This window comes from Zootoca vivipara, chromosome 1 (assembly GCF_963506605.1).
Source record: "Zootoca vivipara chromosome 1, rZooViv1.1, whole genome shotgun sequence".
Taxonomy (NCBI): Eukaryota; Metazoa; Chordata; class Lepidosauria; order Squamata; family Lacertidae; genus Zootoca; species Zootoca vivipara.
Genome location: NC_083276.1, coordinates 116238257 through 116260634, shown reverse-complemented (window position 1 = coordinate 116260634; position 22378 = coordinate 116238257). Strand labels below are relative to the sequence as shown.

General features: G+C 43.1%; 2 protein-coding genes across 2 annotated transcripts in view; one reads left to right on the top strand and one right to left on the bottom strand.

Annotated features, from left to right (window-relative positions):
- The window catches only part of LOC118083835 (dynein axonemal heavy chain 11-like), a 240858-nt gene that overhangs the window by 125916 nt on the left and 92564 nt on the right, over positions 1-22378 (bottom strand). The window contains exons 39-45 of the mRNA XM_060272909.1: positions 19404-19481; positions 18695-18827; positions 18452-18579; positions 14432-14580; positions 11354-11504; positions 8053-8184; positions 4720-4893 (exon numbers count right to left, since the gene is read on the bottom strand). Coding sequence (XP_060128892.1) covers positions 4720-4893; positions 8053-8184; positions 11354-11504; positions 14432-14580; positions 18452-18579; positions 18695-18827; positions 19404-19481 — 945 coding nt within the window. The remainder of the gene's footprint in view (positions 1-4719; positions 4894-8052; positions 8185-11353; positions 11505-14431; positions 14581-18451; positions 18580-18694; positions 18828-19403; positions 19482-22378) is intronic.
- The window catches only part of MAP3K20 (mitogen-activated protein kinase kinase kinase 20), a 342609-nt gene that overhangs the window by 262924 nt on the left and 57307 nt on the right, over positions 1-22378 (top strand). The gene's annotated exons all lie outside the window — the stretch shown is intronic.

Here is a 22378-nt window from a genome sequence, read left to right as displayed (position 1 = left end):
TAGATTTTAAATGTTACACAGTTTTTATAAAGCTTCAGTCAATTTATTTTATTTATTCTAATGAAGAGCATTACAACTGCTTTACTGCACTGAAGCAAGCATCGATCACACCATTAATCACACCTTGTGAATAGTCACAAATCAAGTCCTAACAGCAAGCACTGAATCAGGAGCAATGAAGCATAAACTCCTTCACAATTTATGATCTCTCCAATTGCATCTTTTCAACCATTAAATTGCAAGATACCATAAATTTTTATCTTCTTCACTTCAGTCACATTATTGATTCTGCCTTGTGAAATATAGAATAGCTGTAAATCTAGGCGATTGAATTAAATTTAAAGTCTTGACTTCAGAAAAGAAACCCAACACACTGCTATGGCCGTTAATTTGCACAGAGGAACAAATGATAGAAACATTAAAATTTAAATGGACAACAGGGATTCCCAAGAACCATTGTTCTGTCAATCCCAGGCCATGTCAACCTTGAGCGTTTTTCTTTGAGCCAAATTATAAAAGTGCATGGCAACTAATTCAGATAAGAAGAGACTCTGGGTAGGAGGGAAGGTTGGCCACTGGCTGTCTTCACTAGGAGCAAAACCACACCACCACAACCACCAGGAAGCAAATTCTGTCATTGCCTAATATCCCTAATTTCAATCAGTTGGCAGCTGTTTAGGAGAAAGAGGTTTTCTGTAATGTGTAGGGAGCCTGTGACCTTTCAGCTGTTGCCAGAGTACTTCCCTCATCCATGCTGTCAGGGGGACTCCCTACAGGGAGCCTCCCCCCCATCATCTTGACCAGCACTTTGCCCAGCGACAGCAGGTCAGGGTGAAGTAGGATTGGAGGAGGGAAGGCTCAGTGAGGCATCAGAGCCCTGGCAACGCTCTGGGGAACAGACGGCGGAGGAAGGGCTCAGCGATGTATCAGAGCCCTTGCACCACTCTGACCAACTAGGGGAGGAGGGACGGCTCAGGGAGGCATCTGAGCCCTGGCACTGCTCCAGCCAGCAAAGGGAAGAAGGGGCACCGTTCCTTCCGGCGCCCGAATTGAGGCGCCCGCCCAAACGCAGGGTGAGGGGGCGGCGTTTCAGGGTGCCCAGGTTATTATGCTGGCCCCGAAGCCGATGGGCGCCATTGCCGGGTTCTGAGAGTGACTAGGAGGTCATGTTTTCTGCTATCTCTGCACTGTAAATAGTATGCACAATAAAACCTTTAAAGACACAAGGGACTGGAGCATCTTTACTCGGGAGTAGCCGCAACAATTCCCTGACACATGCTGACTGTGGTTGATGGGAGTTGGAGTCCAGCCACATCTGTGAGACTACAGTTTCCCCACCCTGATCTAAATAGTTCATTTGGCAAGATGGCATTTACTAAGGAACAGAGAGGAGGAAAAGGGACAAGAGGGTTTCATTTTGTTTCTCCCTTTTTCGCTTGCCAGTTGAAAAGGATCAGAACAACATTCATCATGGTGGCTTCCGATTTTGGCATCTATAATCCTCCAAAGTCTTGGCCAATCTGTTGTTTAAAATATATGTCTATCATAGGAGTCAACTCCTAGGGGCCAAGGTTCCTTCACGTGCCCCCCAATTAAAAATTTGAGGGGGCTCGGGCTCCCCAAAGTTGATAGGCATTGCCATTCAAATGGTGTCTTGTGATCGATTATGTGGAGCGGGGCTTACCTGGCCCCCTCCGCAATATTTTATTCAAGTTGGCACCCCTAGTCTACATTGTGGGTTTCTTGTGTTTGTGTTCTGAAATGTGAAATCAAAATAGAGAACCCAAACAGATCTTAGAGGTCAAGAAGACGGGGACTGTCAGATGAACCTTGGAGCAGAGAAAATGTAGCTCATCAGCCTTTAGGAAAACTGGAAACATTCTATAGAAAGTGTGTGGATAATGTCATTATATAGTTTAGCCAGTAGGTGGCACTAGAGGGGAATTTTTTAATGGCCTGTTTGTCTTATGTTAGCAGACACCTCTGCTGGATCAGAGGTTTCACCTATTCACTATCCACTCTTTGGGTGAGATACAACCACTAAGGTGCAAGCCGGACAGAACAATTTTCCTTCACTTTCCTGCCCCCCCCCCCGGCACTGTTCTGGGGTTTCTCCTGACCTTCCTGAGCAGATTTGGGGAGGGCTTGGGAACATATCCTCTTTCGTCTGTTCCATTATCTCCCCTCTCGCGTGTGTGTGTGTGTGTGTGTGTGTGTGTGAGAGAGAGAGAGAGAGAGAGAGAGAGAGGCAAAGGTAGAGCTGTTTACTCCCCTCTTTTACACTGCTATTCCTGCTTATATTGTTGGTTTTGATGCAGCTACAAATTTAATGTTGTAATGTGATTTGATTTTGCTGTTGTAAGCTGTTCTGCTTTCTTTTCAAGAAGACAGTGGTCTTCTTGAAAACAATAAACAATAAAAAAAGAGAAATGCCGATAGACTGCTCTGTGAATGAACAGGTGAGGGAGAGCAATGGTTTCTTCAAAGTCATCAATCTGCTCCTCACTGTTTACAACCTTAACTATGTCTACTCAAGTAATAAACCCTACTGAGGGTGCTTTACTGTCCTGATCCACTGGACCAAAGGTAGGCTCATGAGAGTGGCTTGGTGCAGGGATACCAAAGAATAATGTCAAATACACCAGGGTGCTTTATTATAAGAAAAACTGTACTTACAGCACAACCTAAGGAGCCACACTGCCTTTGCAGATGCAGAACGAACAGTGAGATGTCATCATGACTTGTCCACACCCAAGCAAACATTTATACATTTTCAATACCCAAAGCAGCATAGGTCAGTTTGGCCAGACCTTCACATCAATTCACCTGACCGGTGAGATAATAGGTGACAGCTATCCAAAGCTTGCAGATAGCTCCCCTTTCTGTGACAAGAGCCCAGCATCCCAGGGTTCACAGATAAGCACATCATCAAAGTGAGCCAATTACAGTAGCATATCTCAAAGCAAGGGAATAACAACATATTTGAGTTCATTCTTGCAACAACTATCAATTAATTTTGGGGTTATCTTGACTTCCAGGCAGAGGGCCTTCTCGGTAGTGGCGCCCTCCCTGTGGAACACCTTCCCTTCAGATGTAAAAAGGAGATAAAGAACTATACAACTTTTAGAAGACATCTGAAGGCAGCCCTGTAGCTGGAAGTTTTAATCTTTGGTGCTTTGTTGTGATTTATATATTCTGCAAGCCGCCCAGAGTGGCTGGGGAAATGCAGCCAGATGGGTAGGGAATAAATATTATTATTATTATTATTATTATTATTATTATTATTATTATTACTACTACTACTATTAGGTTTGCAGGCCTTCAGGAACATTTCAACACAATGACACAATTTAAATCATTTGGCTTCCCCTAAGAAAATTTTGGGCAGTGTAGTTTACCCCTCAAGGAACTACAATTCCCAGCACCCTTAACAAACTACAATTCCCAGGATTCTTTGCGGGGGAAGTCATGAGCTTTAAATGTATGGTGTTTATGCAGCCTGCATTCATTTGGGCTTACTCCCAGGCAACTGAGGTTAGCAATCTGAGCTATTTGTAATGACAAAGGTATGCTTTTCCTTTGCTCTTGCACATGGAGAAAGTTGAAGGACGGCAGAAAAAGTGTCAACGGAATTAATAGGGATGAGCAGGAGCTAGAACTTGAGCACAGGGGGCAAGGAACTGCATCTGCTCACACCAAAGCAACACTGCAGCTAGCATCGTTCAAACAAAACACCTCTGTGGGATGACCAGCCACCCTGGCTTCTTGAGGTCATTGACAGCTAAACTGTACCCTGGCTTTAGGGAAGTTGAACTGACCTCTTGCGGTCCTCTGTCTCCCCCTAAATATTGAAGAGAGGTTCTCTCAGGCGTCCACTCCCTACTGGTTGCTTTCCCCCTCTTCTGCCTGAGTTTCTCATTCCTTCTTGATGGAAGGGATAGGGGTAGCGTCTCTTGGAACGTTCTTTGCCCCTCTGAGCACACAGAGATTGTCTCACTCCCACATGTCTCCTCCTCCCTGGAAGGAGCTAGAAGGGGCAGTGGGACAACCCCACTGTGGAAATAACATGGGAGGGAAATCAAGGGGTTACTAGTGGCCAATCCTCTTCCCCCCCCCCACTAAGCTGGGAAGAATGCAGAGAGAAGAAACGCCATGCTGCACCTGTAGCAGCAAGACTGAGTGCCTTCATCTGCTCCAGCTGCAACAAAACATGTCTCTCCCATATCATTCTCTCCAGCCACAGTAGGCACTGTAAGTTTCCAATGGCATGGCTCTATTTCTGAAGGTGCATTCTCCCATTGTCTCCTGAGACAGACAGGTGCCAGCAATATTATAGTGGAGCCCGGTGGCCCCTTCCCTGGGATCGTCCTCTCCCCAGTCTGCGCTCCCCGTTAGCTCATCCTTCTCCTGGGCCTGCCAGGCCCTGACACAGGATATGCATGGATAAAATATTACTATACTTATAGGAATCTTCGGGACTTCTTCCCAGCTATAACGTCAAGACAAAACCCAATAAATAGAACATGCTTTAACAAAACCCTTTCCGTAATAACAATGTGCTTTCCACTGGTGCAGTATTCCTTGTGTTGTGACACTGCTTTGATAATTAGCAACACTTGAACTCCAACTTGTTATGCACTTTGTGTTCCCCATAATCCAGCCGTAATTATCCAGATATGTGCTGCTTCTCTTATGACTAATTGCAGTGGATTGTCCTACCTGGAGAGGGACATCTGCTTCTATTTCGGTGCCTGGAATTTTCTCACTCCACAAAGTAAATTTTTTCGTATCCGGGTCAATGAAGTAATCAAAAACCGTCCCTTGGGAAGGAAATTTTATCGTTCGCATTTCTTTGATCCACCATCTACTAAACTCCATGCGATAATCAATTAGCTGAAAAACAGAACAAAGGGGAGCCAGACATTAAACACGGGGAGAGATGTGCTAGCCCGACTGTGAGCGTTTTGTTGGTTTGTTGGTTTGCTTGCTTGCTTGTTCTGTTTTGCAGGCACCCAAAATAGCTGCCATCCTCTGGGTGACGTTCAAGGAATATTTTAAACAATTAAAGCAGCCCTAGAACAACCAAGGGGCATAGCTCAGCATGAGAACGCATACATTGCATGTACTGCAGAAGATCCTTGGATCAAACAGGGCTGGGAAAGGCTGCTGTCTGGAGATCCAGTGCCTATCATTGTAGACGAGAGTCAGCCAGATGAACCAAGGCTCTGTTTAAATAAAAGACAGCTTATTATGTTCCTTACCATTATAAAACAGAGAGGAAAGCTTAAAGGAAAAAACCAAGTGGGAATGTTAAGTTCATAGCTTAGAAACTCCAGGAACTGAAGGACTTTCTCCCAAACTCAAGGAGCTATTCGATAGCAACCTTTTAACCCTGAGGTTTCCTAGACTGTCTTATTTTCTGACAATGGAAATACCAAGGCACTTTATTCTTTTATAATCATATGTTGCTGCATGCTTTCGGGTGACACCAGAGAACACAGAGTTACACGAGAAACAAAAGGAAGTGGCCACAGAGTTTTTCTGGAAGCAAAAATGCCATTTGGTTCATGCTAAGTCCCTCATTCACAGAATACTGAATGCCCACCCTAACATACTGTCACATTCAAAGCCTTCTTCCAAGCCACACATAGCACATCAGAAAGATGCAGTAAAGGTGAGCCAGGTTCTGGCACTTGAAATACAGTAGAAATTGGAGTTCTTGGTAAAGTCCAGAAGTAAACGAAAAATTGCAAGAACTCGGGCCAGAAAGGATAATTTCAAAAAATATTTACAAAGTTTTATTCAGGATAACTTCCAGTAAATATCAACATCAGGACAAGGCCCTGTTTCGATGATTCTTCATCAGTGAGGTTTCTTAGGTCTAAGTGTACCAAGTATGTTTGTGTACCATACTTGGTACACTTAGACCTAAGAAACCTCGCTGATGAAGAATCATCGAAACAGGGCCTTGTCCTGATGTTGATATTTACTGGAAGTTATCCTGAATAAAACTTTGTGAATATTTTTTGAAATTATCCTTTCTGGCCCGAGTTCTTGCAATTTTTCGTTTACTTCAGGTTCTGGCACTTAACAATACATGCATCCGTGGTGTGATAGGGTTCAGCTTGCATCTTTAAGAAATCAAGCCAAGCAACTTGAGATATCTTGAGATATTAAAGAAAGGAAGGGAAGCAAGCATCTGGAGACACATTTGCCTTATTTCACTGTTCTGACAAATACAGACTTGGTAGCCGATCAGTGGCCTAAATCCACTCAAAAGAGGTAGTGATCTGCCAGCTACTTCATCAGTTGTTAGGGTGAAAAGTCTTCTATCACACCCAATATTAACTAGATGTTGGTAAGAGACCCTGGGAAGTGGTAAAAGGAAACAGGAGGCTCAGAGAATTTCCTGGGTCTGTATCCCTGTTGAGAGAACAGTCATGAATCATTAGGCTGAGAAAAGTTCCTTCCTGTTGGATCAGTTATATCACGGATATGTGATCTTGCTGGCAGAAAATTACTGTGATCGTCTCACGCTTTTCCTTCAGAACTTGTAGGAAGTTAGTGGGATAGTTGGCTTGTGGGATGGTAGGTGCTAGAGATTAGAAAAACCCTATAGTGTATATTATGTTTCCCAGGGCCAAAAATGTTTATCAAGTGTCAAAGGTAAGAAATGGAAACTGTAGAACATATTGCCACAAGAATGAACCCAAAGAAAAGGGCATGAATAACCAGCAACATGGCAGAACAGCTGTGCCACATAAAAATGTCCAGGCCTTATCTGTTGGCATGGACACTATATTCTGATTTCCGACCCCTACAGTACACAAAGGAGTGGCGTGTCCAGAACCATGTATAAATGCACATTAATTTTCTAGAATAATTGCTAAAATGCACATTTGAAGGTGGGTATCTTGGATGTATCACTTTGGGGTGACAGAAGGTAAAAGTGAAGAACATCACTGTTGTTCAGCAACTAGGCCAAGGTAGCGATGTGGGTTAAACCACAGAGCCTAGGGCTTGCCGATCAGAAGGTCGGTGGTTCAAATCCCTGCGACGGGATGAGCTCCCGTTGCTCGCTCCCAGCTCCTGCCAACCTAGCAGTTCAAAAGCATGTCAAAGTGCAAGTAGATAAATAGGTACCGCTACAGCGGGAAGGTAAACGGCGTTTCCGTGTGCTGCTGTGGTTCGCCAAAAGCAGCTTTGTCATGCTGGCCACATGACCTGGAAGCTGTACGCTGGCTAACTTGGCCAATAATGCGAGATGAGCGCCGCAACCCCAGAGTCGGTCACGACTGGACCTAATGGTCAGGGGTCCCTTTACCTTTTATGTAAATACACTCGTACCTTGGAAGTCGAACGGAATCTGTTCCGGATGTCCGTTCGACTTCCAAAACATTCAGAAACTAAGGTGTGGCTCCTGCAGCCAATCGGAAGCCGCATCAGACATTCGGGTTCTGAAGAACGTTCGCAAACTGGAACACTCACTTCCGGGTTTGCGGCGTTCGTGAGCCAGAATGTTTGACTCACAAGGTGTTCGACTTCTGAAGTACAACTGTATAAAACACACACACACACAGCCATAATTTTGCAGTTAATGATACAAATATTACTGGCTTATTTTTCCTGTCTCATTTCTTATTGAAAATATATTGGAAGCAGTGGGGTGCAGTCAGTAGACTACAGGGACTAGGCTAGTCCCATAAATGTTCCTGGAAAATTAAGAGTATTAAAGTATTAAAGCCTGGCGCCTCCTTCACAAGGAAGCTTCTCTTCCTGACTTAGGGAGGGAGGCACAATGCTCATGCACGTGACGTCGCCCACCCCCCACCCCGCTGTCACTCTTGCAAGCTGGTGCCTCTGGCCCTAATTGTTCCCCTACAACAAATTTCACTGTGCGCCATTGATTGGAAGATAGAATCATAGAATTGTTGAGTTGAACAGGACTTCATAGGTCATGTAGCCCAACCCTGTGCGATGCAGGAATGGTTGCTGTCAAACTTGAAGAGAATACCAAAATACTGTTATCTTCCCTCAAAACCAGTCACTCACCTGGTCTTGGAACAAAGCACCACCGAAGGCCCATACGCTTGCAAATGCAAAATATACTTCATAGAGTTCACGAGGAGAGTCTGGGGGAGCGTTCTCCGGGGTCAGGAGACAATCCAGTAATGAACACAAAGTCTCCAGTGAAAATGAATAAAAAGGAAGGAGAGAATAAAGATCCTTTATATTCTTATTTCTACTTCTATAGCTGCTACTGTCCCAATACAATAAATATTTTAAAACACTTATTTAGTTTCACATAACCATTGTGATGTATTTATCATTGCAGGGGATTGCACCTGACTACGTTCTCCTTGGGGTAGGCGCATTGAAATTAATAGACCATGCCCATTAATTTCAGTGGGTCTCCTCTGGTATCAGATTTGACATAGAAGAAAAGTCACACACAGGAGACCAAAGCAATGAGTCGAGGGCAACTTCCCTTTATTATAGGTGTGGGGTTGATTTAGGAAAGTGGCGTGGCACACCCGCCGATCCTCTAGGATTAGGAAGTGTAATACTGGCAAGCCAGTACAATGACAGGTCAGGAGGTAAAGGCATAGGTCAGTTACACTGGATGGGGCTTGGTGGATCTGGAAATATTGGGATAGATCTGGCTGAAGCAGGCTTGACAGGAGAAGACCAGGATGGGTCACACTTGGGTCAGGAAGAAGCAATGGTATACAGGTAGAGCAGGCATGTCAAACCTGCGGCCCTCCAGATGTTTTGGCCTACAACTCCCATGATCCCTAGCTAGCAGGACCAGTGGTTGGGGAAGATGGGAATTGTAGTCCAAAACATCTGGAGGGCCGCAGGTTTAACATGCCTGAGGTAGAGTCTTGGAAAAGTACTGAGGGTCACAAGACGGAGAGGAGGGGGGTGTTTAAAGAGCAGGCATGTGACAGGTACATGATGTGTGGGATGTGCAGTTCACCACTTCCTTCATGGCGGAAATTTTGGGTGTTGGCAGGAAGTGACATGTACCCAGTCATTACTATGCATGAGGCTACACTCCTGTAATTGGTTGGAATCTGCATTGCAAGTTAATCATTAGCTGTCAAAGTTGCTGTCAATAAATACAAGCTCCTGAGCTACGCCCAGGGTTGGCCTTTGGGGAACTCAGCCTTGTCTCCCGTCTCGTTATTGGATTATCCATTACTACATATAGGCAGGAAAGTCCGCTGGGTATCTGCTCCTGCGATATGTTAGGCACACCTAAGCAACACCCACAAATTGTTAGACTGAAGAGGGAGGGGAAAGATTAATCCCCAGTGTGGATCTATGAGAATCAAACACTGCAGAAGGAGGAGTTGTTTGAGAGCTGGGATGAAGGACTGGAAACTGTATTCAGCCACTGAAAAGTGGTAACTGATGGAATTTGCCATATACTATTCCTGGAGGGTGTCACGTGGCAGTGGTAGAGGCAGAGAGGTTCACACTAAGATGTGGTTCTTTAGATGTTAAACTACAACTCCCATCATCTCTGACCACTGGCCATGTTGGCTAGGTTTGATGGGAATTGTAGTCCAGCAACATCTGGAGGATCAAAGGTAAGCCGTGCCTGGTCTATGGGAATGTGTTCTGCATGCAAAGCCTGTTTTCAGAAAGCGTTAATATTGGTAGGGCTGGCATATGTCCCAGACATTACTTGGATTTCAAAGGCAGAATTGACGTCTGGGGGGGGGGGTGATTTCCAAAAGGTAGCACTTAGTCCTGGATCTTAGGCAAGTCAAATGAAAAATCGGGGGGGATTTTGGCATTCTTGTATAAGAAAAAGCTCAACAACTTTGGGTTTTGTCTAAAAAAAAATCTAAACAACTTTGGGGGTTTCCTAAACAAAGCTCAACAATCTTGGTGTTTTCCTTAACGAAAGTTCAGCAGCTTTCATGGGGTCCTGGTTTTTACTTTTTGAAATATGGCAACCCAAAATATTGGTAACTGACATTATCCTCTTAAGCACACATACCTAGGTTGAAAGAGCAGAGGGAAGTCTCTATCAGACTTTGTTCATTTTGTGGGACTGGACCTACAAGGCGGAAGAGTGTTCTCTGTAATATATAGGTTGGGAACATATAGAGTTACTGAGCTTTGTGACAGCTGGAGATACTGGCTCAATTCCAGTATAACAGGGAAACATGAACTGTGCTGGGAGAATGGTGTCACAATGTGCAGATAGTCCTATCTGCTTCCCAGTTCAGCTCCTACAGATGAGCACAAAATTCACTCCTTTTCTTCTCCCCACTCCCAGGATTTCCAGAGTCTTGCCCTGTTCCACCTTTGCATGTGCACACAGACAGATGCACATCACACACACACACACACACAGAGAGAGAGAGAGAGAGAGAGAGAGACAGACAGACAGACAGACAGGTTTCTTCAATGAGCACTGCTGTAGTAGTCCTCCTTCTGGTGCAGAATCTATGCAAGCAAACTATATTAAATAAATATGTTTTTTAAAGTCATGAGGTGGGGACCCCAACCACACACTCTTTACCACTTTTGGAGCGCAGATGTGTGCGAATGACTCAAAAAAATAATACCCAAATGCAATATAACTGTGCTGTTCAAAAGACCCACATCTAAGTTCTCATTTGAGGTTTTTTCCGCCTTGTATGTTAGGCACACACACACAAAAATTGTTTTCATTTCTGGCTTTTGTTTTTTCCTCATAGAAAAATAATGTGATCCAGAAAGCTTTAAAAAAAAACACTCAAATGCTTCATATAAAAGCCTTATTCAAGTGCATAACTTCTGCACTCATTCAGAAATGCATATGGCATTTTAAAAATAACATAACTTAAGGAAAGTAAGGGCTTGTCCCATATAATGTCTGTTGTAATTTCAGTTGCTTGCTAAAGTAACTTCAGATCAAGCAACAATCTGTCCGGAATTCTGTACACTCCTAAATTGTTGAGCTCAATTTTATCAACAGCCAAATAACTTCATTGTAATTATGGAGTCTGTTTTAGAAAATGAAGTAAAACCGCCCTCACCTCCATAATGTTCCCATATTTCTTTTTTATATATGCTACTTGTACGAACAATAACTTGACTCTATAAGAGTCTTAAGAGTAGTCTTTTTGACTTTAAATGAGATTACTGTAGAGGGTGGCATCAGCCCTAATTCAGGAGGAAACAGTTACACAATCTGTGTCTGCTTTGTCACTTGAATCACAAAACACAAAACGTTAAACCATGCTGTGATTATAATGAAGTTCCTTCACACTAGGTCTGCATACTTGAATACTCTCACAATCACATCTCAGGAAGAGTGGCAGGCTGAAGATCCTGCTGCAGTTGTTGTTACCTGAACCATGCTGTTCTCTGGAACGGGGGTGATGGTTTTCAAGTTGCAGCGGACTTGCTCCAAGCAGTAAGGAACATATTTGTCAAAAAGGATGGTTAGATTTGCTCTTTCCGTCTGTGCTTTGCGAGTTTCAATCCAGCTAGTCACATATCTGTGAAAACAAACTTATTTTAGGGTGCTTCTCCTCCCCTGAATCAATTGCTTTTATTATGTTTGAAAGTGGGTTTATGAGAAGAGCAGAGGATTGTTTGCGGAGCTGCCTAGTGCTTGTACTGTATGCCCTTAGCTTGTTCAGCCTTATTTTACTTGCGTGTGGAGACCCTGTAACCTAGGCCTAGAAATAAATTCAGACATGACTCAGATTTTTGGTTTGGTTTTTGGAAGAATTTAGGCCAAAACTTTATTGATTACAAATCAAGTGAGTGGTTGCATAGGCTCTGGTTCCAAAGCTACCTAGGGTAGCGCTGACTCAGGACGCACCTCGAGTCAGCAGCCAGGTACACACCTGGGATGGGGGTCCTGACTGACAACTGCCAGTCAGGCCCTGATTCCCCCATGTGTGCCCTGAACTCTGAAGAGGGCATACCCCGCTTGGGGGAATACCAACCAGTAGTTCAATGGATTCCTTTAAGAGAAATACCCATGGATAGGGTGGTAAGGGCTCATTCCACCCTATCAGCATGAACCAGAGCCTATCCGCCAACCTTACAAGTTGTGACGAATTGCTATGTGGCAGGCAAAACCTAAGTGGCAACAGCCTATCAGCCAAGTGGGGGAAATTCCTGCCCCTGTCCCAAAGATGACAGCATAGCAAGGTCAAACGCAAGCCCTAAATTAGGGAGAGGTGGGTGGGTGTTCCGATGCTCAATGGCGGAGAAGGAAGCTCTCTACGGCATGAGCAGGGGTTATATGGGGTCCATCTGACTCCTTTGATTGGCATGCCCTCAGCCCAATTGCACCCCATCAGATGGACCACCAATAGGGTGTTGTGGCTGCTCCAATTGTCCCCACCCCAACACCTAGACCTGGTTGTCGGACCCACTGCAATGCGTGCCCTCTCTTGCAGGGAGGACCCGATTTGCTGAAATGCCTCTCCGAATTACCTTGTTGTTGGTGATCTGTTTCCAACTGATTTGGCCTTGTAGTACAACTGTGACCAAGTTACTGCTTCTTTTGCCTTCCCAAACCAGTGCCCTCCACATATTTTGGACTCCATCTCCCAGCAGCTCCAACCACAATGACCAGTGACCAGGGGTGATGAGAGTCAAAGTCCAAACCATTTGGAGGGCTCCAGATTGGAGAACGCTGGGCTATTCTGTTGCGGGGATGTGTTCTTCTGTCAGTTAAAATGTAGGACTTTAAATGCCTTTTTTTTCTAAGACACTCTCCCTCAACCTGTCATCTTTCAGATGTTTTAGACTGCAGTGCCCCTAATCCTTGGCTATAGGCCATGGTGTCTGAAAGGAATGAGATTGGGAAATTCTGTTTTAGAAGCAGATGTCAGGGATGAGCCAGAGGTTTCAAGTTTCCCAGAGGGAGGGGAAGAAGTAGGGGTGGAAGGAGGAGGAGCTGTGCCCGAGGGGGATGAGGAGGAGAGAGTTATTGAAGTCAGTCTAGAGGAACAGGCAGGGAGGGATATAGAGCCAGGGAATTCACAGGAGCAACAAGGGTTAAGTTCCAGTTCGGAGTTGGGGGGAAGGTTTAAGCCAGCTCTCGGGAGGCGTGTTGAGAAGAGGAGGGGCGAAAGATGAAGCAAGAGGGTTCGCCATTTTCTGGCTTGCTGGCAGGGCAAACGCAGACCTCAGCAGAGATCTGAACTGAGTGACTCCGATGAATGATCAGTATGTGCTAATGACAGCTTATAAATACTGTAAATAAAGACTATAAAAACGTCGTGGTGATTGTGTGAAGAGAGGAAGCCCGTCAGCCCTGACTGCATATGACATTTCCATAGATCTTGAGGGAAACAACAAATGTAATTTAGAAAAGGATAAGAAAAATTGCCACTCGCATGCCGTCACCTCCACACCAATAAAGCTTTTCTGTCTGCGCTTTCCCCAATTCTCCCAACACCTGGCATTATTATTTCATCCCTCTTCCCCATTGTTTAACTATAGGATCTGGGGTTTCCCCTTGACTACCCCAGATATATTTCCTCTCAGTGCGGGTCATCAAACTTTGTGGACCAGTGGGCACATTTCCACCTGCAGGCACTGAGTTATCAACCCCAGTTCTGGACATTTCCCCTATGTTCTCATACCCTGTGTCTCCCTAGAAAGTTGCCTTCGTCACACTAAATGTCTGGCACCAGTCCTCCAGATTTCCAGATAGAATTCTTCCCCAGTCCTGTCTAGATATGCTAGGGCAGTGACTGTGAGTGTGAGTGTTTTATACAGGTGTACTTCAGAAGGAGAACACCTTGTGAGTCAAACGTTCTGGCTCACGAACGCCGCAAACCCGGAAGTGAGTGTTCCAGTTTGCGAACGTTCTTCAGAACTCCAGCTGTTTTGGACCACAACTCCCATCATACCCAGCTAGCAGGACCACTGGTCACGAATGTTGGGAATTGTAGTCCAAAAAGAGCTGGAGATCCAAGTTTAGGAAACACTGTGCTAGGGACTGAACCTGGAACCTTTTGCCTTCAACGCAGGTGCTCTACCACTGAAATATTCCCTTCCCCATATTGGAGGATGCCCCCATGGCTCACATGGGCTATATCTACAGCTCTAGTAGCAGCACCAATGATAAGTTCCTTTGTACAGTACTGATCAGCTTAATCTCTGAGGAAACAGCTGTCCACACGATACCATAGAATATGAGATCATCACTACCATAGGAACAAGCATGGCCATAGGCATTTTGGACAGCATAGGTCTGTTGTCCGATCCAGCGGGGATCTTCGTTTATTCTTACTGGCCCCGGAGTTTCTGGCCCAAGGTGCACTGAATTGCCATTCCTTATTTGCTTCCTAGTTAAATGTGTATCTTGCGTTTCTTCAAGTTGGCTAATGAAAGAGCACAAAATGGGCAGTATTGCAAAAGGCACACTAAAAGTACAAAAAGCAAGGGAGGTACTCACGGACTCCAGCCTAGGTCTTGCGTATTCACATAGAGGATGCCAGCTCTCGACACAGTGGCTGGAGTTGCTGCCCGAAGGTGGCTTATTTCAAACACCAGCCGCATGGAAGGGGTTAATGAAATCCGTTCGTTACTTGCTAAAGTCAGAACCTAAACACAGAATCATTGTAAATTCATTGCAGTAGGTATTTGCTTTTCAAATTAAGGTTCTGTTTTTGTTTTGTTTTTTAAGTAAGAAGCACATGTTCAGCTATAGCTAATACACAGGAATATATTTTATTTTCCAATGAGTGTTATTTGTCAGTTTAATTAATATATTTATGGATATCTGCTGTGACATTCAGGAAAACAGCAGCAGCAGCAGAATGGACTCAAACACTATCCAATGAGAATATCTCTTGCATAAGACACATTGAAATTAATGAAAGTGATACTGTGCTGCTTCAATTAAACATGTGCAGGAGAACTTCCTATTGGACTGTCCTTAATTTCTTTGATATTTTTATAAAGCCATGTTAATCGTCATTTCATTGAAAAGCCAACTGGCTCCCTATCCGCTTACCCAGCAATAATAACAATGGATAAAAAGGTAACTCTTCTCTGCAATTTTGTTTTGCTGGCCCTACACAAAGGGATTCTTTATTGTCAATGGGAATAAAATCAATATAATATCTTGATTCATGGAAAGAAATTTATGTTAGGGGTGAGTTGAAAAACAGCAAAACAAAAGAGATAACAATAGTAAATCATCATGAAATCAAACCTACAATTTATGAAGAAACTATGAATTAAATCTCATAAAATTGAATAAACCAGCAATGGTGTGGTTTAAACGAAAGTTCATGCAGTAAGAAAAAAAATGGCTATTTTTCTTTTCAGGATGCTGTTCTTTGGTCCCTTGAATTAAGTAAAGGAAATATTAAATAAAGTAAATTAAATAAAGTAAAGATGAAAATGGTATATTTCACTAAATCAATGTACTGCTGCAAGTGCAAAAGTAAACTGAGCTTTTGAATTTCACACAATTATTTTAAGGTTAAAGTGGTTGAAAAAGAAATAAATAAAAATGTGTTGTTGCCACTTGCTAGCAGAAACACTCTAAGAGATAGCTGTCCAGATATAATGCTAAACCACAGTGTGGTATTGCCTGAATGTGCATGAGGCTTCTGTTTTCTCATCTCTCCACATGTGCTCTATTATCATCCTACCCTTCCTTTTACAAGGGAAACCACAGTTTCCCATGTCTGCAATGGGGAAACCATGGTTTGTCTGCAAAGCATAACTGGATGCCATGTTTGCTTGTGATTTCCAATTCCATCTTAAAGGAAAACTGGTTTATGCAAAACATAAGTTGCCTCCTTTAGAAGGAAAAAAAGTAGCAAAATATGTTTGCTGTGAAATAGGAAGTATCAGGGGAGAAAGGAAGGGAAGCAGAGAGTGTACGGGGCAGGGTGTTTTTGTTGTTTTACTGTAACACCGGTATCATGCCTTGGCAATATATCTGAACTGAGCTAAAGAGAAACCAAGTTTCACCTGCTACATCATTTAACTATAACCGAAGAGAAAAATTAAACTGTTCTTTTACAATCCTCTGCAAGGGATAAAAAAAATCCAAACACATGATTCCAAACACAAACTTATCAGAGAAAAATATCAAGTATTTCAAGAGTAACAATAAAATCGCGAGAACTGGCAGGATTTTGGCTGTGAGAATGAGGAGTGTTTTATGGCAAACTGGAGAACTTGGGGAAAATAGGCCGTACAAGATATGTTGTAGATCCCGTGTGCTACAATAGAGCAATGGCACACAGTGGGCCTGGATAACCTGTTTCAGTGTGATCCATTTTTATCTTCTATGATTGTACTTGCCATCAGGTGCTATTCTTCTGGTGTTCCAAAGGGGCGGTGCAACCCTACACATCCCCTACTGAGTACTTTGGCTTAAAAGCTACAATAGAGTCCTTAGAATCTAACAACAAGAGCTATTCTAGGAGCTGGTTAGGAAAATGTGATTTAAAGGAGGTTTCCAGCATTGTGTGAAATTAGGGCAAAAAAAAAATCTCTTTTCAATTTGCACAAAGTATCTCAATTCCAACAGTTTGCTCTCCTGCTGTTGTAGCCATCATAAAGAAAGGCTGGGACGCTGTGGTGAATAAAGGTGACATTTTAATCAATGGAGATTAATACATACTAAAAGAAAATACAAAATGATTCAGCTTTCTGCTCCTCCCACTTCCAAGGTTGAACCATGAACTTTCCACTTTTACTCATGTTAGTTAAGGAGACATTCTCACTCACTCACTCACTCTCACTAAATGGGTGTTGGGGTAAGTCTAGGTCATGTGGGTTTAGATCTACTCTTTATTCCAAAATACATCATTCTATTTTGGATGCTGTTGGTATCTTTAAACCTTGAATTATATCACAGCACATCCGTACTGGGTATATCAATGAAAAAATTATTTCTCTGGTGTTCTATTAGCACTGTCTACTACGGTATATGCGGGAGCCTTGGTCAATGTTGTCTATAGGAAACGGTTGCAGGTGTTGGTATAATAAGGGCAGAAGCAGATTTTAGGTTTTTCTCCACAGAGTTTTGATACAATAGAGGCATCATTGCCCATAGTGTGCTTATTCTTCACACTTTTGTCTCCTTTAAGAAACAGCCTTTGCAGGTCTTATGTCAATTCAAAAACTAGCAAAACCTTGTAGAGTAGAGATAGTTAGTAAGTGTGCATGATCAGGGATGCAACATATCAGGATTACAATCTATCTTTCCACCTGCCGTGTCTGAAGTGGCTTGCAAATATAATATAATATAATAAAATTAACAATTCTCACCTACAGATGAAAAAAAAATCAAACTATAAACTCTAGATTAAAAGAGGTATTGACAGGAGAACAGTGAAATGGCCAGCTAGGACTGGGAAAATAACACAGATTTGACGCCTATATCAAGTGAATGCTTCCTGTGAGGGCGTGCCATAAATGGGGCTCCATAGCAAAACCAGGCCCTTTATCCTTTAACACTACTGTACAACCTATCTTCAGAGTCTTGGGGTGACTCAAAGCAGACCCTCAAAAGATTACCACCAGGATCACACAGGCAAAAGCAGTCCTTCAGTGGTCTTCTAAGGTAGCATCATTTCTGATGCTTTGCACTCTCTATCCTCCAGACAAGGAAGAAGCACCACGAGAGTTCAAGGACACATTCTAGCCAGGCAAAAACACTTGAGATGTGCAGAAGGCCAGTGAGGTACGTCCCCTGGGGAAGGATTTTAAAAGCCAGATAAAAATGTTTGGAGGACTGCATTTGTGTTGCTCCCCGCCCATCCCACCGAGCCTGAGGTTCCCCACCCGTGCATCATAGGAATCTAAGATGGATGCTACCAGAACAATTGATAACCATGCTCAGGCTAACATGCCTTTTCTAACAGTGTTCAGAGCTATTATTAAAAGCCAGTCTTCGTCTGTATGATGTATACAGAAAACCAGGACCGGATTTAGGTTTGATGAGGCCCTAAGCTACTGAAGGTAATGGGGCCCTTTCTATGCCCAGCTGTCCTTTGTCAACAACAAATTGCCACTTTTTTTGTGTGTTGAATATATGCCATATGGTAATTTATGGACCTAATAGGTATCTAAAGCCATTTGCACATAACAAAATATTTATTTTATCAAAGTGATTGTTGAACTGAAATACAATTAAGAAGAAGTATATTAATAGTGAAATACAGGCAGGGCCCATTACTTACATCGTAGGAGCCTACACAACACAAAACACTATTGCTGTGTGTAGGTTTCATTTTATTTGTTTTTTATCTTAGATTTTGGAAATGTACATCCAGGTGTGTTTTTTTCCTTTAAATTTTGTTGGGGCCTTCAAGAGAGTGGACCCCTAAACTATAGCTTGTTTATACGTAAATCCAGCACTACAGAAAGCACTGTACATATTTAGCAAATGGACCAGAAGAGTATCTCATCTGCTCATCACAGCCATGTTAAAGATTGTGAAACAAACCTTATTGTCATCCATGACAGTGTTGAGTGACTCAATCCACATAGGATCAATGTCACCGTCCAGCACAATCCATTTGGGGCCATCATGCATGATGCTAGACAGTTCTCTCATCATGGAAGAAAACAAGCCTTCAAAATGATGAAAACAAAAATTAGTTTTTTAAACAACAACAACAACAAACTTGTATGTGTTTGTATATGTTAAGATGCGCGATTTTATTAAGAGTATAATGATTGGAAATACCATCTTTCCACTCCCTTGTTGAAGGGTGGAGAAACCCAAAAAGTTCATCCGTTGTGACAGCTTTGGGGTTGATAGCATTCCATACTGGCCTCAGCTTCATATTTGAGTAAGTCGCATGTAGTGTCTTTAATATCTAAAGTAAGAACATTTTATCACACCAGTTTCACAATCAAGCGGTAGCAATCAGTTAAAAGGCATCCTTCAGAATTATTTGCTGTTCCACATGCAACAGAGATGTTAACCTGAATATATATCTAACAGGAAACTGCAGTCAGTCATTAACACACACACACCAGTTATATTTGTGCAATATATGTGTTTCACACGTTCACACTTTACATCTTAGGCCCACTTCCCTAAGTGTGCATGTCCTCAGAATACCTATCCTTAGGTTTCCTTCCTTGCAGCACTAGTGATAGTTCTTCAGCTTTCCTCAACCCTGACACAGGACTTCACTTTTATATGCTCTGCTCCTACGTATGTGAGGAAATGCATATATACATCTGGGATATAAATATGTAACCGGACTTGGGGGCAACAAAAACTGATGAAGTTGGCATGCCCCACCAAAATCAGAATATCAATTTCACAGAGAGTATTGAACACATAAGTTTTGTCCAAGTGGCAAACATCTTGTAATCTGCATTATCTGCATGCTCTCTTTATTGCTATTTGTTTGTTGGATAAATGTGTGTATTCTTCATTTTACCTGGCTTTTCCCTGTCCCAGCATTTCCAACCACAAAGACCGAATGCCTGACAGCCAGTAGTTCTTCTAACTGCATAACCTAAAAGCCGTTCAAGAAAATTGGGGGGGGGGGGTGATATAATGGTGAATATGTTTTACAGGCATAGCTATGTATTAAGAAAACTGTAAGAATGAAGGAAAAGAATTGGAGAACACTTTTCTTCCCCATTTCAATAAACATCGATCATATTTTATTCTCTCATTCCTTAAAAAATTGCCCCTCTTTTACTCTGTTCTGCCGCAGTTGTGGAACATATTCACAAAGACACAAAGATGTGTCAGACATGCTCTGTGTGATTTTACTACTAAGGGCTGAAAGAATGGAGTCAATAGCAGCATTGACTATATGTTATGTCGTGAGTGCAGATTTCAGCTCTTTGTGTAATCAGCTCTGTGCAGTGATTCAGCATGCTAGCAAGGATATGCTAGGAGTCAAGTCTAACAAGGACAATCTCCTTTATTGTAGTAAGAACTTGACTGGGGAAAGGGAAAGGGCGAGCTCCTTTTATACCCTCAGGAATAGGAGTTGGGGAAAGGATACATTCAGATTTTGGCAGGACCCAATCAGAGTAGAGATCCAAATTGTACTAACAAGTTAACCAATAGCAACTGTCACATTTGAGTCACCCTGGAGTGGGAAAGCTAGTTACAGAACTAGCAGTGAAACTCATGTACACATATTAAACCAATACATAACACTATACATTGTCCAGAACTACATTGTTTCTGGTTTTAGATGCACAAACTATAGGACCATTACATTAAGTTTTGGTACTTCTACAGCAGAGGAGGCATATGGATTATTCTCTGTTACGAAATATTGCATTGAGATTAGACACAAGTGGTGTAAGAGGTTATGTTGGGTGGTTAACCTGTGACCTTCTACATCAAGGTTTCCCAAACTTGGGTCTCCAGCAGTTTTTGGACTTCAATTCCCATCATCCCTGACCACTGGTCCTGCTAGCTAGGGATGATGGGAGTTGTAGTCCAAAAACATCTGGAGAGCCACAGGTTCCCCAACTTTGATCTACAAACCCAAACCATCTGACATATTAATTAAATTATTATTATAATTATTTTTAATTAAATTTCACAACGTAAAAATTAAATGTGCAACATAGGTTTCACTATATTGTCTCAGCACATGCCTACACAAAATGTAAGTCCTACTGAGTTCTGTGGAGCTTACTCTCAAGTAAATGGATACAGGGCTGCAGCCTCGCTGAGAATATTGAAGGTAGTTTTGTAGCTTGAGTTAACTTGCAGCGTAATAAATAAAAGATTGTTACAAGGAAAGGAATGTCATTAATATCATAGAATCACAGAGTTTGAAGGGACCCTAAGGATCATCTAATGTAGGCATCCCCAAACTTTGGCCCTCCAGATATTTTGGACTACAATTCCCATCATCCCTGACCACTGGTCCTCTTAGTTAGGGATCATGGGAGTTGTAGGCCAAAACATCTGGAGGGCCGCAGTTTGGGGATGCCTGAATTCTAGTCCAACCCCCTGCAATGCAGGAATATGCAGTTTTCCCTTACAGGGACCAAACCTGTAACTTTGGTGTGATCAGCACCACGCTCTAACCAACTATTATTTTTCATTCCCTATTACAGTAAAACAAAACTAAATTTAAACACAGCTCTTCAGAGGTCACTTGCTAATGCTTCCCTCCCACCAAGCACCTGCAGAAGACACAAGGGACTAAAAGGGTAAGCTCTGAAAATCTATTTTAGGGAACTTGGGAGTCATAAAGTGTTGTGATTTATTGCTAATTTTGCTGTTGCTGCATCTGGGCTACAGATACTAATTGGTGGCACCATGCTTATGGAATGCCCTCCCCCCCCCAGGAGATTAATCTGGAGATGCCATAGTTTTTAAATACCAGACCACGGTGCCTCAAATTTACCCCGATATTTTGTTTTATTTTAATCCGGTGTCCAGAACACTTTTATATAGGCTGAGTTTGTTCTGATGTCTTAGGCAGCAACCCTAACCCTCTGATTTGTGCTGCTGGCAGGTGTTAGAATACAGAGGCAGGGCCCATCGACCAGCAGTTGGGGGGGGGAGGACCTCTGCCACCATGGAGGTCTTCAATGTGGCCATGGAAAGGACAATTTGGGAATGTGGGAATGGGTCTGTGGGAAGGGGAGTTATTGTGTTGCTGTTTTACTTATTTGCTTGTTTTTATCCTGTATTTAATTCTGTGTACTGCCCTGATTTCTTTTGAACAAAGAAACAATAAAATAAAATTTATTTTAAACTGTTAAGAGTGCACACAGATATGTCATTAACCACATCGGTGTCTACCTTCCTCAGTAGCATGCAGCACTATCCTAACTATGCCTACTCAAAACCGCATCCTACTGAATTCAATGCGGCATACTCCCAGGGATGCGGGATGCAGGTGGCGCTGTGGTCTAAACCACTGAACCTCTTGGACTCGCTGATTGGAAAGTCGGTGGTTTGAATCTGCGTGACGGGCTGAGCTCCCGTTGCTCTGTCCCAGCTCCTGCCAACCCAGCAGTTCAAAAGCACGCCAGTGCAAGTAGATAAATAGGTACCGCTGTGGCGGGAAGGTGAACGGTGTTTCCGTGCGCACGGGGACCCGTCACGGTGTTCCGTTGCACCAGAAGTGGTTTAGTCATGCTGGCCACATGACCCAGAAAGCTGTCTGTGGACAAACGCTGGCTCCCTCGGCCTGAAAAGTGAGATGAGCGCCGCAACCTCACAGTCGCCTTTGACTGGACTTATCTGTCCAGGGGTCCTTTACCTTTACCTTTTTACTCCCAGGTAAGTGAACTCCCATTGCTCAGTCCCAGCTCCTGCCTACCTAGCAGTTCGAAAGCATGCAGTGCAAGTAGATTAATAGGTACCGCTCCAGTGGGAAGGTAAACAGTGTTTCCGTGCTCTGCTCTGGCTTCGCCAGAAGCGGCT